Consider the following 24,307-nt stretch of genomic DNA (forward strand, 5'->3'; position numbering starts at 1 on the left):
TGTGTGTGTGTGTGTGTGTGTGTGTGTGTGTGTGTGACTGTGTGTGTGTGTGTGTGGGGGGGGGGTGATAGTGACAGACACTACAGTGACATCATTGCACCCAGTGCATGTGCACACACACATACATGCACGCTGCATGTAGAAAATATAGCAGCGTCGCTGCTATATTTTCTACATACACATGGAGCGTGTCACGAGGCATGATGGACTGACAACCATATATGGAGCGTGTCATGAGGCGTGTCACGAGGCGTTGTGAACTTCATATATGACAACTGACAACCATACTGTATATGGTGGCGTGACGGACTGACTGACAGACTGACAGGTTTTGCATGTTTCATAGTAATCTGCGAACCCAATCGAGAGTGTCTGTAGATTCATTTGTCACAGCAAGACTGGCACTGTCACCCATGTCAGACCACTTTTTAATGTAACCACAAGAGGGAGACAGGGTAGATTTTGGCTGCTCTTAATGAGACAGAGCTCCACTGAAAACATGATATTTGTGACATTTTGGTACTGTGTGTGTAGGTCATTAGGACCTGGAATGCATCTATGTCACTTAAGCTTTTAATCACTTTTAACCATTATTTTATACTATTAAGCTATGAGCTTGTAGATCTGCTATTTTTGAAAAATCTTGAAAATGTGGCGCAAATCTTTGAATATAATGTGCATTATATTCTTTCCCCGATTAAAGTTTTTAACTCAAATCTTTGCTTCTGTGGGGGTCCCTGGAACAAAATATTTTCAGATGGGGAATGAGAAAGTTTGAGAACCACTGAATCTGGTCTCAAAGGGTTAAGGGACAGTTAATCATCAAGTAAAATGTCACAATCGTCGGCAGCACTAGATCTGACACCTCCTCTCCTTTTGCTTCTTCCTCTCCTCTCCTCTCCTCTCCTCTCCTCTCCTCTCCTCTCCTCTCCTCTTTTCTCCCCTCCTGAGCAGACCATGGCGGAGTACGACTCCATGCTCAGCGACCTGTCGGAGATCATCACCAACGAGGACCTGGAGCAGCTCAAGTCGGCCTGCAAGGAGGACATCCCAGAGGACCAGAGCAACAACATCACCTCCTCCAAGGAGTGGTTCAACTACCTGGAGAACAACGACAAGCTGGCCCATGGTGAGAGAGAGAGAGAGAGAGAGAGACACCGACCACAAACAGCTTGCCTGCATGACACACTGTTGCATCCACTGAGACTAAGTGGATGCAAAACACTGAAATACTGCTGTCAACTTTCAAAAGTCTACAGTATATACCAAGCTATGGAACTATCTCTGACAGAAAATGCACAAGTGTTACTATTACTCAAAATGTAACTGCTCAGTAACAGCTCTGTTTACACCTTTATTTTATTCCTATTTATATTCAATATTTATTTGTACATACATTGTTTTAACTTAATTGTTTTGTTCCACTTTTGCTTTGCCAATGGAAACGTTTTCTCATGCCAATAAAGCTCCATTGAATTCAGAGAGAGAGAGAGAGAGAGAGAAAGAGACTGACAAAAATATATTGACAATTTCGTCAACAAATAAAACTAGACTAAAATGTTAGGAAGGGAGTAGCCATGGTTCACATGATGCTCGTACTTCATGTGTCATGGCTTGGCTTGAACGCCTGGCTACGTTTGCAAAGGTAATGTGTGCAGAAATGTTCAGATTTCAAATATAAAGTTATCTTTTTGCATGGTTGGGTATTATTAGCACCTGTGCATTCCGCATATCTCAGTATCTCAGTTTTCGTCCCCATAGGCTTTCAACTACGCGCCCCTATCAGTCGGGAGGTGTATAGCACAATGGGTGCGTTCGATATAGGCACACTGAACACACAATACAATACAAACAAATAGGCAAGTGCGCTCCCAGTGTGCAACTGGGAATTTCGAAACGCCACCCGTTTTGAGAAAGATGGCCGGGGCGGTCGGATTAAAATGCTTTTTGTAGTGAAATGTAGAGGAGAAGGGAAAAAAACCACAAATGACTAAACATATCGTTGCCCCCGGCACAGATAACCTGTCGTACCTCGAGCACATCTTTGAGATCTCGCGGCGGCCAGACCTGCTGACGAGGGTGATCGAGTACCGCACCACCGTGCTGAAGATCTCGGAGGACGAGGAGATCGACACCAAGCTCACACGCATCCCCTCGGCCAAGAAATACAAAGGTGTGTCTGCATGTCCACTCTCTGCTTGCTCTTCCTGTTGTGTGATGATGTGCCGTGGTGTAAAGCAGTGGTTTTCAACCTTTTTCATATCAATCGAGGTCCATTATCTATTCAGCATTTGATCTACGGACCACCATTTGATGACATTTAGACTCAACTCAAATCATTATAGCTGGGGACCACCTGGAACCCCCTCAAGGACCACTGGTCGAAAACCACTGGTGTAAAGTACATTTACTCAAATACCTTAAGTACAACATTTCTGTACTTTGACTATACTCCACTACATCTAGTTACTAGTTAGTTTGTAGATTTGGATTATTACTACAATGCATTAACCACTTTAATTCGGCCACTTGAAAATAGACGATATGCAAATAGCATACTCACAATGGGTGCGCACAGATTGGTGAACAAATATAGGATCCACCGGGCTGTTTTCGCCGGCAAATTTGAATCAGCCCCACTCGAGCAGAAATCACACTGGCTGGGGCAGGTTAGGGAACCACTGATACAGGTGACGGACGTCGTCATAGTACTGATGTCTGCTCGTCATGACGTCTAAGTCACGCTGTTATTAAACTTGTTTGTACAGTGCCGTCGCTATGTATGTATATGCGCAATACGCACTGCGCGTACGGTAACACACCGGCGACCCTCATAATAACTATTTTCTCCGCGGCTCCACCGCATAGTAACGCACGCCCACGTGTGTGTCCTCGCAAACGGCGAAAGTAGCCGATCTGCATGAGATAACGCAGCACTCTCGTCAGGAGGGAGGCAGCACAAATAATATGCGAGTAGGGCCGAGTCGAGTAGAGTCGTCTGTGTTTGTAGTTGTCTGGCCTCAACAAGTACATTTCACTCATGGACTCTCTCTCTCTCTCTCTCTCTCTCTCTTCCTCAGACATCATCCGTCAGCCCTCCGAAGATGAGATCATCAAGTTGGCCCCTCCCCCTAAAAAAGTGTGAGGTCCCGCGCAAGGTCCCAACCTTTGCACTTTGACCCACTCAGCACCACCACCCCTGACACTCCAATCAACCAACTGACCGACAGAATGACCGACGAATCAACCAACCCACCAACCATCTCAGCCCACCTTCCTCATCATCATCACGGCCACACCCCAGTTCCTCGCCATCCTCACCACCGCACGGCACCGTGCCACAGGCCACCGCCCTCCAAAAAAATAAAAAAAAATAAAAAAGAACGACCAATCAGATCGCAGTGATATTTCATCATCAACCTCATCTCCTGAGTTATATGGGGGGAAGAAAGGGTATAGTGGAGAGAGAGCTGCTGGGAAGAAAACCAAGTGGAAGACCTGGAAAAATGGACAGAAAGAAGGAGGAGAAAGCCACACGGCTATGCTTCTTCTTGTTCTCAAAAGCTGGTTCAGTTTCACAAACTGGAGCATTTTGTAGTAGGGTAATAATCTGCAATGTTGTGGTATATGGTCATCATTTGTAATCTTATTTTAGTATGGTAATCTGCAATCTGCAGCGATGTTGGGACTTGTAATGTTTACTCGAGTGCATCATGGGTGTCACTGTGAAAGTGTCGGCATAATTTGTGAGAGTTTGTGCGTGCGTGTACGTGCGTGTGAGTATGTGTGTGACGTGTGAGTGTCTGTGTGCTGACCATGCAACACATCAAGTTACTTATGACCTACTGTTAGAAAGACTCAGTGGTTATGCATTGTTAAACCACTGAAGAACTGTCACAGTTAGCTTACGGGCCCCATCTCGCCTTACCCTTTATAGAAATGAACGCTTTTTGGCTTTTTGTTTTACTGTTTTTTCAACTAGCCAATATGCAAGCTCATGTCGATGTAGATCGGCTGTTTGATCTATTTTCAAAATTATTTTCAAAATAGTAAAAGGCAAGATAGGGCCCGATGTCTCTATCCCTTTACACTTTTAAGACCCATGTATCGTCACCTGCTTAAACTAATGGCTAATGTCATTTTTGAGGAAAATTATTGGCCTAAGTCATATTATTGGCCTAAGTCATAATTGATTTTGGCTTAATTTTTTGGCTTAAGTCACATACATGGTTTTGTGACTTAAGCAAAAAAGTTAGGTAAATTGGCCTAAATCAGGCTGTTTAATCCTATTTAGTCCTCTTAAGTTACATAACTGGCAGACAGTGTTATTTTTTGATAGTCATAAATTGTTATAAACGTTTTTGGTAAAATATCATAGTTTTGTTCTGGATCCCTTTTCTGTTTTTTTCTAGGCCATTAGTTTAAAGGAGCATTCAGTGATTTGGGTGATTTGGAAAACCACCCATTCCGCCCCGGTAACAAAATGTGCACATGCACGCTCTACAGTGGGGGGAAGTGCAACAGGCCAACAGCATGTGCACCAAGGCCCGCCCCCACTCGATCATGATTGGAGGAAGGCCCCACTCATCCTGATTGGATGAAGGTTTTGCCACCCGCCACCAAAACTGAAACTAGGGTTTTTTGACCCCAAGGGCTCACTGGGGACAGGGAGGAACTCCTTATATGGTCAGCACACTCTATAGTAGGGAGGATTATCCAGAAAAAATGAAAAAATATGTGATATTTGAATTAAGTCAAATCACTGAATATACCTTTAAGAAGGTGACGGACGGTATAAATCCTCGTACGATGGTGTTGCGTGCCGTAACTAGCCGATTTACAAGCTCACACTTGTAAATCTGCTATTTTTGCCAGTCATACCGTCATATAACTGAAGCGTAAACTATGCTTTATTCAGATAAAAGTCAAGACACCACAATTCCAAGCAAAAAATAAATAAATACATTTCAGATATTCATAGGACTAGCCACTACTTGCCTTTTGATTATGGAATTGCGTATTGAGACTTTTTAGGAGCTATTTCTATGCCTACAGTGAAAGGCCACTGTTAATGTAAGGACGTCCCAGACTGCATAGATTTATTATTTATTTTTTGGGGGGAGGGGTGGGGGGTTGTCCTGTGGACCAGTAAAGAAAAAAACAAGATACAATTCTACTAGTTTACTATGCCAGAGATGTAAATATATAATATAATATTTAAAAGAATATTCACAGAATAATATATTTACCAATATGTTCCATAGAGAACACTCTGGCCTGCAATTTGCAACCCATTTCGGCTTACTCTCGCCAGCTTGGGTTTTCATTTAGAAACTGTAGAGCATAGAATGGCTAATGTAATTTAAGACTTATTCTAATCTAATTTGACCTTGACCTGACATGAGACAATTTCCACTGCTCTTAAAATTAATGTAATTTGGGTCTGCGAGACATGTACGTAACAGTCATTTTTAATGCAGCGCGAGTTAATATCAACACATTGGTGACGTGTGCTATCAATATCAACATTATGTCGACAGGCGTTGAAAAATGTCAATAGAAAAGAGTCCATGTAGGCCTACTACTCTGGACTATATTATATCAGAACATGCAAGACCATATCTATGAAAGTATACCACACTTGATCTTTTATTTGACTGAGTTTTAGAAAAATGTGTACAAGTGGCTGATTAAAGAGACAAACACTAAAACAAATAACACACCCAATGCTATCGACGACTATAGAAAACTGAAAAAGGGGGTGGGACTAAGGCTTCAACCAATGACAGAAAAGAAGTGATCATACACAAGATAACCTTTAATATACATAAAGTAGTGTGTGTGTTGGGCTCATAACACCCATTTCAGCAGTTCATATTTACTAGAAAAGAGACTCTTATGCCCTACGCATACAGGTGCATTTTGAACCGTCACAGCCACGATACACCAACACACTAGCTAGCAAGACTGTTGAAACCAGCACTTAACCACTTCAGCCCCAATCCCGGCGTCCATATTGTGGGTTAAAGCTTTCACGGAAAATAGCAGATCGACAAGCTGTATGCTTGTCGATCTGTATGCTTGTCGACGGGCTATTCTCAGCTAAATCTTTCCCCTGCACAATAACAGAAAAATTAAAATACACTAGCACAGAGCCCAGAGGGACTCCGCTCAACCATACTAGGGGTGTAAGTGGTTTAAGTGAAAACACTGTGTCTACTTTAATCCCCACGGCAAAGCCTTATCAAATGCATCCTGTTCAATCTGAACCCAACTGTGAGTGAGGGCTGTGCGTCTGCCATTGCAACCCGACACTAATAATCAAAAGAACTTAACACGTTACACTCCTTTAGGAGTTCGGAAATGCGCACCGGGAATGTGCTCCGTTTTTTGGTGCACTGGGCGGTGACGTCGTATTGAGTGTGGCTTATTTACGAACGACCAGTTAAAACAACACACCGTCCTGTAACATTGAAAGGAATTCATAACATTAGCCTACCTGCTGTTGGTCTACTCTACACGTGCTCTGCACACTGGACAACTCCAACTTCTGAGTAGGGTCAGTCAGTGCGGGCACTCCGCACACCTGGGGCGCAGCGCACTAGATTTTCGAACCACAACGCACTGAATGCTCTGAATAAACGAACGACAAGAGGACACACCAGTGCGCTCAGTGCGAATTTCCGTCGTGTGCAGAATGTAAAGTCTGTAATTCTGCTTCTAAAATAGTGATAATTTAATGGCACCTTCTCATGTTTGTGTCCGTAAATACTGTCGGATCAAAAGACAAAAGAAAAAAAAGAAACAATAACAAAAAAAATAAGAATCTATTTTAGCAATCATTTCTCTCTCCGAACTCCATTAATGTGAACACATCTCCCTCCCTCCGCTGTCCGCATGTCTAGTACACCACAACTGTGCCCTCCTCCACCCTAATCCCAGTGCCAATGACCAGAAGACTTTTAATTTCGATCACAGGTTTCAGTGATCTCTCTCTCTCTCTCTTTTTTGTTTTCTTTTATTGCTTGCCGTATATATATCGTGGTGTTGGATTGAGTTGTATTCTATGCATATGCAGTCTGGACATGTTGGGTATGTAAATATGTTGACTCTTCTACCTAGAACAAGTGGTTCACAGCTGGTTATGCCCTAACTGGGACCCAAAAGGTTGACCTTCAACATGAAGTCGCGGGCAGCACCAGTAAACTAGATCGACACAACATTCCCAGAGTCCCTGTGGAGAAGGTGGCAAACCGACCCAGTTCCCAAAACATATCGCTCAAGAAACGCTGGTCTAGATTATCTTGCCAATCTCGATAGACCTTCAGATTATTATGGTCTAATTTGATTTGGTTCAGGGCACAACATTTTTCAGCCCTCATACTTTTTGTCGGTGTCTGAAGTGGTGTTGGACCAATCAGTTGTATTCTGAGTGAAAATGAAGGATTTATGTCCAAAACGCCAATACTGTACATCCTTACCCGAAGTACATTGCATAAGGCTTTGAAGATACAGATTATTACTGCATCTAACATGGTTACTATTAAGTATTAAGATCTTAGGATAAATAATAATCTCATTAATAACCTGACCAGTATATCTCAGGAGTTTAGTGACATGGCAGCAATGTCTATGTTGGTTTCACAACACATTTCAACTGGTGTATTCTGTATCATTTTGGAGCCAAACTCTTCAATTTCATCTCAGACACTCTTTCGATTCTTCAGTGTTGTAGTGATGGAATTACTCCCTCGCACGGCCAGACCCTTAAACGCGAAGCGGTGAGCAATATACGCATCCTTGAGTCTAATTACGTTGTCGATTATAGACGTCGTTCAAGAGGTAGGGTGGCTATACTTACTGCTATGACCTGTGGGTAATGGCCTTCTAACATTTCCTGGGGGATTTGCGCGTTGACTTTAAATGCTGAATCGGCCCATGGCCTGCTACAGTGCTCGCCGTTACCTTTTAAATAGGTGCAAATGGTTCTGCCAAAAGAAAGTTAATTCGTACATCTTATGTATTGTACGTGAGTGTGCAGTTATTTTATTTTTTCTTCTTTTTAATTTCAAGTGCTTCTTGAATATCAACAAGTGAATTGTGACCAAGTGATGTTCTTTATTATTATTATTATTATTATTATTATTATTATTATTATTATTATTTTGTTCCAATTTTGGATCGTTTCTGAATCTCAGTTGCTAATCTCATTAGTCACCCGTAGTCTGACAATAGGGTTGAAAAACAAGAGGCAAAAGAAACAAAAATCTAACAAAAGCTACTTACATTTATTCTGCCGTGTATCCCAAAATATTCACATTAAATGTGAATATTTCTTGGGGGACCAAAGTTTGGCCTTTTTGTTGTTGTGTACAGTTGCAGCATCAGTTTGTTGTTGTGTACAGTTGCAGCATCATTTTGTTGTTGTGTACAGTTGCAGCATCATTTTGTTGTTGTGTACAGTTGCAGCATCATTGTGTTGTTGTGTACAGTTGCAGCATCATTGTGTTGTGTACAGTTGCAGCATCATTGTGTTGTTGTGTACAGTTGCAGCATCATTGTGTTGTTGTGTACAGTTGCAGCATCATTGTGTTGTTGTGTACAGTTGCAGCATCAGTTTGTGGAGTATCTACCATTGCTGCAAACCCTAACAAATCTATTATTTTATTTCTACTTGTTTTGATCATTATTTTTTCATCGACACTATCCGTGGCACAACCTGTCTGACTTTAGTGCTACAAAGATATGTGTTTTTCAGTGTTTGCTCTGTCAAAGGTTTTAACCTACAATGTTTAGTAATTTGGACGAGTAAAAACAACATAAAAACACGTACTCTTACATTATGTTTAGCATCGCTTGGCTTTTCCTGTGGCCATCAGCACATAATATATCAACATATCAGTCGCAAATGATGTCAAATTTGGATATCCATGTACTGAGTACATATGAACTTAGTAAATGCTGCAAAAATATAAAACTACTAAAACTTTATATTTATGATTATTATCTCAGTATAATCAAGAAAGATATTATATAGAAGAGCATAAAGTAAAAAAGAAAAAGAAGAAAGAAAGGGCATACAATGTATATTGCTATAGCCTACACAGCATGGTTCGTTACAGTTTAGATCCTAGTAGTGTGTCATCTTGAGTTTTCCCTTATAAGACTAGCTTATTTCTTTTCTGTCAATTTACTGGTTATGTTGTACATAATGTAATGTGAATATATCATTGGTTTGTTTTTTTGTTTTTTTTGTAACTTTAATTTATTTCATGCCCTATATATTATTATTTCTTTGTTTTGTTTTTATCTATCCTGACTATGTTTACTAACTGGAAACAAATCATGGGAATGATCTGAAATGCGTAGCTTATATCAAATTTGAAGTTGATAGCAACAATGACCATGGATAAATTGTTATATTATTGCTGTCGGGCAGAAAGCTTGTATGTCCAAAACAGATAGACTTATACAATCTCATAGTAGATACAGTAACAAGCTCACAAAGCATTGCATCCTGGCGCGTTGTAGATCGTGTACTTTACTGCAACACTGTCTTTAGACAGTATACTGTAAAAGTATAAAGTATAAAACAGGGCATACATTTTCTTCCCAACAGCGACAATATATAATTCCTGCAATTTCCTTTGCATTTATACAGTATATGTATTTTTTCAAGTTTCAGCTTGGGACAATGACTTAAACTTAAAGAAGAAAAACAACACATAGGAGAATGTATTATTCATGTTGTGGTATTACTGCTTATACCATAAGAGTACGTTTCTTGTGTTCTTCTATTATACTTTACTCTTTAGCTCAGCTGACATGTCAACAAGTGATAGCAGTGGTCACAGAATCCACTGATCAGATACATACATGAGATACAAATTGGCAACCACTGGCTTGCCTATTAGCAGACATTTCATCTTTTCCTTTATCAAGCTATCGCTAAACATATAATCGGTGTTGAGTTGAGTTTTGGGAGTGCACGGATAGAGAGAAAGAGAGTGAGGAGAGAGAGAGAGAAAAGGTATGTTTGCCATACAATAGTGTCACATGTCATGTCGCGTGGCAGGTGTGAGCTTGTATCGAACGGTAGGTCGGATGTTTTCTGCGAGTGACACCATCGTATGGCAAAGTATAAAATAACTGCTATGAGTGCTGACTAGTGTAGTGAAAAAAAAAGATAGCAAAGAATCGTGAAGGAACAGCATAGTTATTAAAACGTTAAATTAGAGATGTGACCAGGAAGTCGACTGTGTTACGCATCTTGGCCTTTGGGAGTTGTAGCCATTTTGGGGGAAATGGTCTCCCAAAATGGCAGGGAATGATGCGTCGCACTCGCTGTGTGTCGTTTTGAATGTGGCAGGTCTTGCACAACATGCTGTATACAACTTGGAGGTTGGGTTGTTAATGAAAAACGTGTTTTGGATTTTGTGAAGTTGGATGGTCGTGAGGATGCTGGAATGTGTGACGTTTTCAGGCATGTGGCTTCTGATTTTGCACCTTGCCACGGTTCCCGTTTTTACCCATAGGGCAAAGAGTGAGTGATGGAATGTTAATTATATTTGAAAACTGAGCATAATTATGCTTATTAACCATAATCACCGCACCCCCTGGAGCTATGGCAAAATGTGAAATTGTTTTCTTTTCCTTTTGACAATTAAAGTTTACATTTTATGTACGAAATATCAGGCTTTCACTACAGTGGGGGGCTACTTGCAAACTGCTGAGTGGGGTTGGGTTGACATTGAAGATCATCACATTGTAAGATATGTGTATTAAATAATTCCTATTTCAGATGTTTCGAAGGCATCTCAAGACCGTTTCGGCCAAGTTTATCATTTACTAAAGTGCAGATTTATTTTTGGTTTTGTTTCATTTTTCTTTTGGTTTTGTCTTTTGCAGTAGTAGACTATAGCGGCCATTTTGAAGTATTGTGTTTTGAGTGCGCAAGTCTGGTTAATCTGATAATCGTTACTGAAGTGATGTGCTTTGTCACTGTGAGTTTTAGCAAAGTTTCAGCGTGAATTTTAAAGAAGAAGAAGAAACATTCCCGTGGTTTTAGGATTATTCTAGTATTATGTATAGCCATCCGACAATTTAATTTACCACAAAAGAGCCTTGTAGATTAAAGAGGGATTTCCACAGGTTTCAGGACCTTCCCAGCCGTCTTATTTAGATGAATATGCGTAACGGTGGACTGCAGTTTTCTTTGGGTATATGGGTAACAGCAATAGGCCACAAAGTACAGAGTGAAACATCTTTTCAAATAGCTCTTGGCAACCACATGTTTGAAAGCAACATGACACTTTTTAGGAAATGTTGCCTCACATGATCGCCCATGCCCAGATTGCATGTGTTTCACTGCCTTAAGGGTCAGTTAGTGGGTTAGTTTTCTCTCTATTTCTCTGACTGTAGCCTGTCTTTGTGTCCGTTTGCAAACATTGTTACGACTTTGCACAGTATTCCGGAAACTAGTTTGGTTGTGCTATACTGTTATGTTGTACCATGCATTCATCAATGTAAACCCTTAAGAGGTCACCAGTAAATGAACACTAGTAACGTTGACATATACAGTGCACACGTTCAAATTGTGTTTGATCTAATCACATTGTCTGCGATAAAAGAGAGAAAGAGGGTGGGGGTGCACTCTCTTTAACAATAATACATATAGCAAAGAGTGTCATCAATAAGTCCACTTTTACATTTAACTTACACAATGTAATCCTCTGGATGCCATGGACTTAATGCTGTTAGAATTGCAGTTTTTCCGGGATTAGAATAAAAATCAAGAATTACTTTACAGCAACTGCAACAAAACATGGTATTGAGATGTGTATCGTTAAATAAATCCAGACGTGGCTTTTTTGTGGGGGTGGGGGGGGTCATGATTTAAATGAGACCAAACTGAAATGATGCCATTTTGTCATTGTGCTAAAATGAATATAAATATTATATTATATATTAAAGTATATTTGCTAACCTACGTGTGTTGCCTGGGGTGATCTTGTTTCTGTCCATGAGCCACACTACAATCATGCATGCTTATGCTGCAGGCAAATTATTGATGAGATGTGTATTTAACCCATTAAAACCTGCAGGAAAGCGTCTGTGTCATTTTAGATTCTAGTAGAAACTCTTAGGATTTAGAAGGCATTTTGCAACCTCTTATATTCTAAAGGTTTTTTTTCGTAATTTAATGGCAATGATGGAAAACGTGCTCACATGTTTTACTTAAGTAAAAGTATCAATACTGCAATAATCTGTAATAGAAATTCCCTATTATAAATGTAGCCTACTTTAGTAAAAGTACAAAAGTCCATCAACATGTACTTAAAGTACCAAAAGTAAAAGTACTCATTATGTAGCATGTCCTGTTTCACAAGTTTTAATGTGAAAAATGTCTTCTTTAGAAAATAGCAGATCTACAAGCTCACAATGCGTCACATTGCGACGCATTGTGGGCTTGCAGATCGGCTATTTTCAAAAGGCCAAAATGTATAGGGCTGAAATGGATAATGTATGTTTTGCAACAATAATCAAAATCTACAAAGTATAGTAAAGTTTTTAAATAGTGGAGTACAATATTTGCCTCTGAAATGTACTTTTAGTAGAAGTAAAAGTATCAAAGTACCGGACCATTCCAGTGCTTAGGATCATTTTGTTTCTATTAATTTCAATATCACTCACTGGTACGTACGTATAGGTATACTTACTCATCAAAGTCACATTATTGCTGTGCTTTCCAGGATTCACCATTGGGCTAGGGTGGGCTGCAGCCCGGGGGCTGGCCCCCGAATTTTGTCTAGCCTGCGGGCCCCTACTACTGTAAATCTGGCACTGATCACCCACAACAACAGACAGACAGACAGACAGACAGACAGACAGACAGACAGACAGACAGACAGACAGACAGACAGACAGACAGACAGACAGGTAACACAGCAAGCTCTCATGTCATTATTTGCAGGATGGTATAAGAAATGCCACCCCAACCTCTAGACCCCAACACAGTGCCATTTCATTAATAGCAAAATGGCCACCGTGGGAATATGGTGAATAAAGTGGACATCATGCCTGCTGGGAAGAAGAGCATGCAGAGGAGAACAAGTCAGGTCAGAGGTCAGGTTAGCCTTTGCAGCCATCCATTTGGGATTTATGATCCGGTCGGGAGCGGATGGTAACTTTCGTCATGTTGTAGTCAATGATTTGTATAGTCATCTGGCAGGAAACCACAAGGCTGTCCAATGATAGAACCACAGTATTTTTGGTTAATTGTTAACTGTTAAGTTTAATTGAAGAATGTATAAAATTATATTATATTATAATATATATATTACATTATATTATATTGATTAACGATTAACTATTAGCATCCCTAGAACTAACATTACTTTATAATAGTTAGAAATAATTGACACAAACACCTCTGAAGCTCTGCTCTGTTTTAACGCTACAACATGTTTTAGGTTTTATCACGTGCATATCTGTACGCTTATTAGCCAGGCTAACATATTCAGTCAGACAACTCATCCCGAAAGTGAAGACAACTCACCCCGAAAGTGGCCGAAAGTGAAGATATCTCACCCCCGAAAGTGAAGACGTCCGGACGTTCGGGGTGAGATGTCCGGACAACTCACTTGGAGGGGCAAAAAGGGTGAGTTGTCTTGTTACCCTGTACGATACCTCTTTTCATACAGGCAGTCCGTGGGCAGCAAACCAGGGGTCCACTCTCTTCAGCCGCGTTGTCTTATTTATAAATCTGTGAATGAAAGATGCTGCCGGTCAGCATGTTGATGAGGAACCGAAATGTTTTATAACTCTGATTTATATACACATGCAGGTTAGGAAATAGGAATGCTAAGTTGCCGTTTTGTTAACCTGGGGGTGTAGGTGACTGTGGTGCGTGACGTGCGTCCTAAAGTAGAGCTTTGTCTGCTCTAGTCTGTGGAAAGAAAGGACCGATGTTCATTGTTTACGAGTTGGTTACGGCAGAAGCATCACCATCAAGTGAGTTTGTTGTAATGTAAAAAAATATATGATATGATAGAAAATAGTATACAACTATAATAAAGGCTTCATGTAACCAAACAATTATTTTTCTACATAATTAAGCAAGTTTATATTAACAATAACAGCGATGTTATGCTGGTAAGGTTAACCCGGCCTTACGTGCACCGGTACCACAAGCCTTTGTACCGTTTGTACACCGTTGTGAGCTTGTAGATTCATTGGCTCTTATCTAGGATAGTTTAAGAGTGTATTTTTGTCTGTTATACTTATATTCATGTTTCAGGGCTAATATTCATCCATCCTTTTGATATAATGCTAATGCTAATTCTCCAATCTGTTCATAAATTCATCAATCAATCAATCAATGATGATGAGTCAGGGCCGTGCAGAGAGCAGGTGCCAAAACCTGATATCATTTTGGGGGTGGTCTTTTTCTTTTTTCTATATCATATCATATCATCATATATCATACTTTTTCAATATCGTGCCATTTCATTCATATATATATATATATATATATATATATATATATATATATATATAGCTGTGTGTGTGTGTGTGTGTGTGTGTGTGTGTGATGCCATTTCTGGCACCCACTCTAAAGTGTCAAATAGCTCTCTCTCTCTCAAATTCTTTAGTAAACTGGGGCGGCAGTGGCTCAGGGCCCAGGGGTAGAGTGGACACTTGGGAACCGGAAGGTGCCTTGCATGGTATCCTCCGCCATCAGTGTTTGAATGTGTGCGTGAATGGGTGAATGCACAATCTATGTAAAAGCACCATTTACCATTTATTTAGTAAACAGAAAAAACTGTTTCAGGTCAGGATACCTATAATTGTATTTCTGAGTCTTGCTTTGTTTGTGGGTTTTTCCCCTCATTGTGCAGATGAACCACGATGCAGACCCCACATGCCGGGGGGCTCACAACAACCTCGTCTTTGTGAAAATAAAGAGTGCAGGGAACTGAAGACGCCAGCAGCACCATGACGGACTGGGACGAGTTTCTAAAAAACTTCATCGAGGAAGAAAAACGTAAAGAAGGTAAAGAAAAAGCCAATATCTTGGACAAAAGTTCTCAGAGGAGAGCGGCAGAGAGGACCGACCACTTGAAACTGTTGTCGGTCGAAGCGAGACGAAGCAAGAAGACAAAACAAGACGCCATCGACTTGTGTGTCAGTTCATCGCCCATCATCGACTTGTGTGATAGTTCGTCGTCCGAGGAAGAGGAGGACGACGCAGCACGACCTCCGGTAGTCGTGGCACCCCAGAGTCGTGATCATGATCATCTTGCTGCCAATCGACGTGATTCTGGCCAAGCGGTCACGCGGTCACGAGCACGACGTGGTTCAAATGCGACTGAAGATCTTCCGGCGAATGACATCAAACGGCATCACACGAAAACTGTCCCATTGCAGTGTCCGCAGAACGGAATGTTTGAAGCTCGCAGGCCTGACCGCATCCAACCACTAGCCGTGGTGCCACTGAGACGTGATCACCTGCGTCGTTTTGCCACCAGCAAACGTGTTTCTGGCCAATCTGTCACGTTGGACAGAGCACACCGCGGTTCAAATGTGACTGAAGGCCTTCCGGCGGCGCCGAATGACATCAAACGCCATCACATGAAAACTGTCCCGTTGCAATGTCCGCAGAACGGCATGTTTGAAGCTTGCGGGCCTGACAGCATCCAAGCGGGCAAACGTCACAGTCGAAGACATTATGTTCAGGAGAGTAGCACGACGGATGTTAGCGAACGTCCTGCCGTCATACGCTTTGTTAAACAGTGTTACATGCGTTTTGGGAGCACGTTGGGCATTATAGAGATCACGGCGGTGCCCACCACAGGGGTACCACTGTATATCTGTGAAGAAGACTCCGGACAAAAGAATGAAAGTCTTTTGACAGTCCACGGTAGCATGCACAATGCGGAACAACCATACACCTGTAAAAACTGTGGGAAGAATTTCACAAAAGCAGATAAACTGCAAGACCACGTTAGAATTCATACACGAGGAAAACCGTATATCTGTGAAGAATGCGGACAAAGGTTTGGGGATATTAAACTTTTGAAAGTCCACTGTAGAATGCACATGGTGAAAAAACCAGGCACCTGTAAAAACTGTAGGAAGAGTTTCACAAATGCAGATGAACTGAAAGACCACGTTAGAATTCATACGGGGGGAAAACCGTATACCTGTAAGAAATGTGGGAAAATGTTCCGAGTGCTGCATCATTTTCAGCAGCACATGAGAACGCACTCGGGGGAAAAACCGTTTCCTTGCCCACATTGTGGGAAAAAGTTTAGTAAAGAGAGATATTTAACAGAACATAATATCAGAAAGCATGCAGGGGAAAAACCATATTCCTGTGGGCGGTGTGGGAGAGGTTTCACAGCATCAAATGATCTGATGATACATTTTCGCCGCTGTCGTGCACATACCTCCTTTCTTTAATCAATCAGTATAATTACACATACAGTACTTCTACAGTACTATGTAGAAAGTCATCATACCAACTTTGATGAGGCAGTATTGTTTTGTTTTAAAAACATGTTTTGTTTTCCCCTGTGAAAAGTTAATATTTTGAACATATTTGATTTCTGCCTGACAGCAGTATAAAGTTGTTTGATAAATTATAGGTGCACTATGTAACTTTCCTCTAATACTCCTGCCAAGTGCAGAAAGTTTGACTTTTGAGCTAATGGAGCCTGCCTGCTTGCTGAGGGGATAAATTGAATCTTCAGGTCAGAATTTGTGGCAAACCAGTTAGGATCTTGTCAAATTAAGGTCATGTCTCATAGACGCATAAATCTGCAAGCCAGCTGATATTGACATCAGTCATGAAAGATAATCTGTACTGATAATGATCGTTTCTCTCTGGCAGAAACCTTTATTTTTAATTAATGCCCTACTTAATCATACTACAGCGTTACACACAAGTATAAAAACATACTTCTATTCCTATTTTAGAATTTGAATAGTACTGAAAAGTAACAAATTGTTACTAATAAATTGTGGTTTCCACCCGACAAAGACGATATACATTTTCAGAGCAAAAAAGGATAAAACTACACCAAAAATGGCAATATGAGAAGCAATTGAAAACCCTAATAGCAAGCCATAGCTGACTACTGTGGATTTTTGTTATTGGTAAATTGTGTCTTAAATTGGATTGGAGTGTTATTAAACAGTCTACAGAAAAACGGTTTACACTCTTGTCTGTAGAATTGATTTAAAAATCATTGAATGGTTCAAGACAAAATTACATCTCTGTATTTCAGGTTGTACTTTAAGTGTCCTATTTTCACCAGTGCCCCTGCTGCCCTCAACGCATTCCAAGGCATATAAGTCACATCTGCTTACCAGTAAGACGCCTGAGGGCGAGAAGCGACCTCGCCCTAAAGCGTGCACGCATCCGTCTCGTTGACTGCTGGGTGAGCGCTGGCGCTTTGGCATGGGGGGTCAGATCAACATGGAATGAATTATGTACTGGCCATATAAGGAGCATGTCTTGAGTGTACAGGGTTTGATGAGGTCAGATCAACATGGAATGTCAGAACAGGTCAGCTCCATACAGTATATGGAGGGCTGCAGCTGCAGGGTAGCGGGGACATTCTAATGAGTGTACAGGGTTTGATGAGGGCCCAGGTATGGCTGGTCCTTAATTTTCGGGCCCTGTTGAGAACTCTAGTTTTCACCGACTGCACTAATAACTTTGGGGCAGACCTGTCTAGAGTTTGAAATTTGAATGGACAGGTATAAGTCAAAAGGGAGACATCGATGGGGAAGGATGAACATATGGAATGTCACAACAGGTTCTGAGGGTTTGAGGTCAGATGTAGAGTGATGACATCAGGGATCGCATTTACTATGACTTCAGGGTCTCCACATCTCCATCCATGATGTCACGAGACCTGGGCACCATATGGTGCCCGACCAACCAACACATTGACGGGAAATGCACGATTCCATAGTTACGGTAATTGCGACCTTTGGTCGCAATCAATAAACTTCTTTGCCTTTTTTACTTTTTTGACTAGCCAATCTACATCAACACGTTGTGAGCTTGTAGATTGTCTATTTGAACTATTCAAAGATGTTTTTCAAAATGTGGAGAATGGAGACTCCCTCGTCCTTTGGTGTGTTGCCGAGCAGGTGGCGCATAAACCCTAACCTTTAACAGCATGCCTAAACCTAACCTTGTCCCCAACCTCAAAAACACTATGCCTAAACAACTTGTCTTAACCATAGAAACACTATCGAATCCGCTGATTTGAGCCACGGAGCACCATTTGATGATATTCAGTCTTGATGTTGGTACTATAGGAGATGGCAAACGTAACTCTTGAGAGCTTAAAATGAAACCAAATGGACCCGGACCCATTTTCTGATCAAGAGTTACAAATCTATAAGGGTGCATTGTTACCAACTCTTCATTTAGCTGGGGACCACCTGGAACCCCCTCAAGGACCACTGGTGGTCCCTGGACTACTGGTTGAAAACCACTGCGCTAAGCCTAACCTTAACCCCAAACTCAAAAACACTGCCTAAACCAAACCTGGTCCACCGGGAGAAGAGTGGCACCTACTATCTTATTCTTGGACCATGTTATTTTAACATCCTTCATTTTGTCAAGTCTTAATGCTTAGTGTTTAGTGTAAAACACTTTTGTTGAAAGTGTCTATACGAAATAAACATGTTCCTTCATTTAGTGCTTTAGACGTTATATTGAACCATAGCCAGGTACATAAACCAAACCTGGTCCACACCGGGAGAAGAGAGAGCCCTTCACATTAGAAGGAAATAATATACACACCAAATTACAGATGTATTTTTAATCATTATTTAGAGGAGGGAGGGGTGACACAGGTATTTTGCAAAAGAAATCATGTTATACAAAGCATAACTAGTGTAAACTAGTGTCAACAAGTTTACAGTGGGTTTTTTTTTGTGTTTAATTCTAACTGATCTGTGCCATGAGTCCCTCTAGATCAGGACGTTTCTTGAAGCGGGCGAGGTAGTCAGCCTCCGTATGCTGGAAGAGAGAGAGGGCTTGTTAGACAAAAATAAAATGTCATTAAAATATGCAGTGGTAAAATGTCCCACACCGACGAACATTCAAGGTGTTATGTAGTGCTGCACGATTAATCAAAAAAAGATAGTGATCTAGATTCAGACACCTATGCGATCCAGGGGTGCAGCGATCTCATTTCTAAATTTGAGCAAGAATCGTGCAGCACTAGTTGGCTGTCCAATTCATTTTAGTTACTCTTATGTTTTTGCTACAAGGGAGGTTTAAGTCGAGCACTTTGATGTTGTTTAAAGCCACAGTAGTTGGCTCCAGGTGTCACATTTTGAATGTAGTAATGTTCAGTTCAGCAAATACAGACTAAAGACAATAAATATTTTCTCTCATGCTCTCCCCAGCTTGGCAGAGTCTAGCGCCCAGGATTACATTTGATAATTGACACTGGGTGAAAAAAAATGGTTGCAAAATCGTGGGATATTAATTTAGAGAATCGTGATCGAAATTATTGGAGGAAAATTGAGATTCACGTTTGAGCAAGAATTGTGCAGCACTAGTATTATGTCGATACATAGGAGTAACATTGATGACATTGTAGCAGCCTCAATAACAACACAATGGTAGCAGTAAACGTAATATACAACAAGAAATGAACAATAACCACTGTTCTCCTGGTGCTTAATGTACTTGAACATGCTGCGTGCGAAAGGTTACAGTCTGCAAAAACAGCCTACAGTATAAATAAACAACACATTGTGAGCATGTAGCGCTGAAGTGGTTATGGTCCTATTTTTGTCCCTCGTTTAGCAGTCACTTATTGCCAGTTCCTCACCTCCTTTACAGATAGCTGAACGCCCTCGGGTTGGTTCTTCAGAAGGACTTCCATGAAAGTTGGGCTCAACATAGCGCTGAGATGACTGAGCTAGAACACACCAAAGAGTCAGAGATCACATATTAGTCTCCCAATTGCAGTTCTAACTGCAATGCCGGGTTTTGCCGGAGTTTGTTCCACAGTTTGGGAGAAGAGTCTTGACTGTCTGGGACGTGTGGAGCGTTGTCCCGGGTGTTTTAGGGAAGGTTCTGACAGCTTCCCTGTGATAATTTGACATAATTATCTCTTGCATCATTGAGGAAATGTACAGTAATGCAGGGAAATTAAATGGCTTCGGACTAGCTTTCAAAACAATGTCTCATTCTTCTATAATTAATTGTTCAGAGTGTATGCATGATAATGTGTTTGTGTGTCAATGACGACGTCACATAGTATGTTAATATACTTTAGTGTCATGGCCTTGGCTTGTGATTTGATCGAGTCATTGCAGACAGTGGTACACATAATATAGATGATTATGACCATGCTGTACCACTAAGATAGATGTTTTGCTTTTGTGTTTTTGTTATTTCTTGTGATTGCCCTACTGTTTTATTGCTGACCATGTACTGTGCAAGACAAACACTCAGGAAGATTCATTGCCATCATTTCACAATTGCTTCACCTCTCAGCTAATAAGAGAAAGCAGTCCTGTGTGAAGTGCATACAGTGTGGAACTATCAACTTAAAATACTATATTGATAAAAAAATACATTAGGGCAGGCTATAGGGTTTAAGTGGTTAATAAACAGAAGGAGTTTTCATTGTCTGAGTTTCACTGAATGCTTGTCTGGACTTTTGGCAAAAACGTACGGCCCTTACCTGTACAACTCTCACGTGAGTACGGAGGGCACAGCCCACATACATCTTGGTGCCTTGCTCTGGCATGACCATGACCTCTGTCATTTTGGTGGGCAAAGCATAGCTGACAGGGATGAAAGAGAGCGTTAACACAGAAACCATTCATTCCAATTTACTTCATAAACCATTGTTCTCGAGAGACTTCACATTCCCGGCATTCAACACATTCTCTTTCTTTTTTTAAATATTCATTCGTTTTTGTAGTTCTTTCATATTATCAAATAGCATGTCAACAGCTATTTCAAAATGGACTAAATCCATTAGTCTGATTAGCCACTTATGCCATATTTTTGCAAAAAAAAACTACATTAAAAGAAGTAATAGTCAATTAAATCGATTCATTTGATTTAACTGTACCCCTACTGCCAATCTCCCACTTTGTGTGAGACTAATCTATAATTACCTCGTCGCTCTGGATTAAGAGTGTCTGCTAAACGCCTAAATTGTAATTTGCACCGAGGACAGTTTAAATGTCACAAGAAAGACCCCCGCCCCCCTTTGACAATAACATAAATTCAGACTTGGAAAGAACAAACACCTAAAAAAAATCTCCAATCTCATGTCTTTTTGAAGAGGCATAGAGAAAGGAGTAGTTTCTTATGAACTTGTTTATTTTCAGCAAACACACAGCAGCAGTCTATCTAGAGAAACGGATGTGTTTCGGCACGTCGGCCTTCCTCAGAATTGAAAATAAACAAGTTCATAAAATACTCAAGAGAGTGCGGATATTCCTTTCTCTATAGATCTTCAAGAATCTGCACCCAGCTATTGAGACGACTCCTGAGTAGAGCATGCATTCTCTTAATGGTTTTTGATCCGGTGGGAGATTTGTCATGTCTTTTTGAAGGCCTTGTTTTTTGGTTGTTTGTTTACCTCTCCTGCACTTTGACGCCCAGCCTGTTGCAGAAGTTATGGATGTACTGGGAGAAGTGCTCCACCGTGGTCATGTCGTAACCCGACACCGTGACGTTCAACGTGGGGTACGCCGTGTCTGTGGCCTCGCTGATCGGCTTCATCTGCTGCTTGTCCTTCTTTTTCTTGGGCTAAAAAAAAAGAAAGTTAAATGTATTGATGCTGGGTGTACTGTACTCTGTTCTGGCATCCTATCTGAACCTCTTTAGAAGTAAGAAGATCATGGCTGTGGGAAAAAATTTGACCTGAAATCACCAACACCCTGTAATTTTAACAGAGGACATAGCCCCGAGTCGTTACCCAGGCTTTTATTTTCGTTCGCATTTGTCTCAAAAATGAAAGCCTGGGGAAACGCATTTGAAACTCTGGCATAGGAAGCCCACTTCCTTGTATTTTGCTCCAATAACAGTGCAGAGGCGTGTTGGTGACGCCAGTGTTCTCCGCTGTTTTCTATCTGGGAGGGCAGGTGGAGGGCAGGGGCGGGCGCTCAGATCGGTGAACCAATAGGATCCACTGCCTGGTTTCGGCTGGTACCCGCCCTTCTAGACCAGAAATCATACAGGTTGGGCGACACTACATAGGACACAGCATATTAAAGAGAATCTTACCGCTTCTTTTGGCAGTAGATGCTTCCATTTGCCAATCTTATGTGTTGGCTGACTTCTGTACTGTCTGGTATTGGCTGGAGATGAGCCCCCTAAAGAAAATTACACATAATTTTGGGGGATCCTCCTTGGCACATAAGATTGAGAACTACTGATTTAGAATGCATTTGTAGAATCGGCCTCAGGTCTTAATGGGTAATTCATTACACTCTGATCTCATTCATTCATACCTACACGTGTGCACTAAATGCACTCTAAACTCATTCATTGACACAAGTCTTTGCACTAAAGACTCACCATGACCCGGATGCAGGAGAGATGCTGAAGCCCTTTAAAAAAACGATACAGGTTATTAGACAATGATTCACATTCATTGTTAAACCTGCAATCTCTATTCTTCATTTTAAAGCTGTGCCTGCAATCTGTACCTTTCATATTCAGGATTCTATAACCTGAGTATCCTGTATGAAAGACAAAATATCTACCACTAGTTCTAGTAGGGATGTTAATAGTTAATCGATTAATCAAATTCTGTGAATGTAATGCTGTGGCCGAGGAACGAACATGTTGGCCGGTTTTTAAAAAAGCCCCCGTCTCTGCTTTTGCATGTGATGTGACAGCGAAAGACGATGCAGTGCACTTTTAATTTCATTTTATTCCTCATACAAAGATGCCATTGCCTGGCCCTGAATCTAAAATGATCAAATAAATATTTGATTAAGGAATATTATATAATATGCCTTTTGTATTCGTTTTGTATATCAGCAAAATGTACATTGGCAAGGGGATATATTGTCGTTGCAGAAACCTCATCTCCATATTTTAACGTCCTACTTGATCATACTACAGTGTCACAAAAGCATCAAAAGTAGCAGATCTGCAAGCTCTAGTCGAAACGACTGCTACTGCAGCAGATGTGCTAGTAGTAGTTATATTGCGTTAACATAAAGTAGAATAAATTCCTGTTTGCAGTTTTTATTTAAGCCCATTTGAAGTATATGTCGAATAGTGTGGCTGTTTTGGGCTGCTGTCCAGTAAATCTTTAATCTTCTGGACTATGAATGTTGTACATTTAATTACAGGGTACAACTGAATTGAACTTTAAAGTTATTTCCATAGAGCTTGTTTTAGCTGTATCTTCAGAGTGGTTATGTTATGTGTGTATTTCAAATATATATTTTGTTGTCATTTCAGATCATGTCAGTGACCTTGAACAAGGGACTGACATGGCTTACTTATGGACTGATAAAGTCTACACAAAAAGTCACATAGATGAACAAAGACTGTCTTACCGTTGTAAACACGTTGAAGCTTGGTTCAACACGAATGAATATTGTGCAACTGAACACTGCAACTGAACGAAACAAACACAAATGTTCACGTTAAATAAGAATGATGTCAATGCAAGATTGATGCAACGCTAACATCAGTTCCTCTGAACAGCCATCATTCGGAGCACATTTATTAAGACAGTTATTTACCTTACGAACGCCAACATTCATTGTCTCTGATGTATTGTATGTGTTTTAACGAGAAATGTGTTATTAAACCGTTTTCACACGCCTCACGGAAGTGGCTCCGTCGTTATTTTTGGTCCGACTTGCAAGCATAATCGTGCAACCATAGTTCCCCTTCCGGCAAGATCCTAAGTATTTACCCAAGGAGCTGTCATATGTCACACGACGATAAGAGCGCCCCTCCCCGTACACGAGTGTGAATTTTTTTAAACAAGGAACTCCCCATCACACACACACATGCACACACTTTATACACAATTTATTTATTTAATTTATTTGTATATATCTATGCTCCCCAGTCCCCACTGTCCCAGTGGCAACTGGAGTGGCAACTGGAGTGGCAACTAGTGTGTGCGCGTGTGCGTGTGCGTGTGTGTGTGTGTGTGTGTGTGTGTGTGTTTTGGCGTGCCGCGTGAGTGTGTCCGCTCCTTTTTCAGCAATCCGTGGAAGTGACGTCAGAAAACGTGAACGCTCGGCTGCATAGGGTCATTTTTTGCCTTTACCC

The 24,307-nt window shown here is 41.0% G+C and overlaps 2 protein-coding genes and 1 long non-coding RNA gene across 4 annotated transcripts in view; 2 read left to right on the forward strand and 1 right to left on the reverse strand.

The window, feature by feature from the left end:
* Positions 1–4,611, forward strand: part of pea15 (proliferation and apoptosis adaptor protein 15) — a 51,989-nt gene extending 47,378 nt beyond the window's left edge. For both annotated transcript variants that reach the window (XM_079490916.1, XM_079490917.1), the window contains exons 2-4: positions 955–1,129; positions 2,018–2,173; positions 3,081–4,611. In XM_079490916.1, the coding sequence (XP_079347042.1) occupies positions 958–1,129; positions 2,018–2,173; positions 3,081–3,145 (393 nt within the window). In that variant the 5' untranslated portion in view covers positions 955–957 and the 3' untranslated portion in view covers positions 3,146–4,611. The remainder of the gene's footprint in view (positions 1–954; positions 1,130–2,017; positions 2,174–3,080) is intronic.
* A 9,131-nt stretch (positions 4,612–13,742) lies between these two features.
* LOC306913701 lies at positions 13,743–17,218 on the forward strand. Its single transcript, XR_013788594.1, has 2 exons — positions 13,743–14,013; positions 14,901–17,218. It is a non-coding gene; the product is annotated as an uncharacterized lncRNA (long non-coding RNA).
* Positions 17,219–18,898: 1,680 nt separating this feature from the next.
* On the reverse strand, positions 18,899–24,160 carry mrpl48 (mitochondrial ribosomal protein L48). The gene is made up of 8 exons (XM_079491073.1): positions 23,767–24,160; positions 23,578–23,639; positions 22,583–22,614; positions 22,289–22,377; positions 21,642–21,811; positions 20,730–20,832; positions 19,869–19,958; positions 18,899–19,045 (listed from the first exon to the last, which is right to left on the reverse strand). Exons 1-8 carry the CDS (start codon positions 23,785–23,787, stop codon positions 18,971–18,973), a joined length of 642 nt encoding a protein of 213 aa, XP_079347199.1. The 5' UTR covers positions 23,788–24,160; the 3' UTR covers positions 18,899–18,970.
* Positions 24,161–24,307: the final 147 nt, after the last annotated feature.

The sequence above is a fragment of the Electrona antarctica genome (genome assembly GCF_951216825.1).
Source record: "Electrona antarctica genome assembly, chromosome: 21".
Lineage (NCBI taxonomy): Eukaryota > Metazoa > Chordata > Actinopteri > Myctophiformes > Myctophidae > Electrona > Electrona antarctica.

Bases quoted from the DNA above. Each gene is read 5' to 3' on its own strand.
- mrpl48 (XM_079491073.1), bottom strand. From the start codon at position 23,787: ATGAATGTTGGCGTTCGTAAG. The intron at 23,640-23,766 runs GTAAATAACTGT...TGTTTCGTTCAG, and splicing joins TGAATGTTGGCGTTCGTAAG to TTGCAGTGTTCAGTTGCACA. The intron at 21,812-22,288 runs GTAAGATTCTCT...CTTTTTTTTTAG, and splicing joins ATCTACTGCCAAAAGAAGCG to CCCAAGAAAAAGAAGGACAA.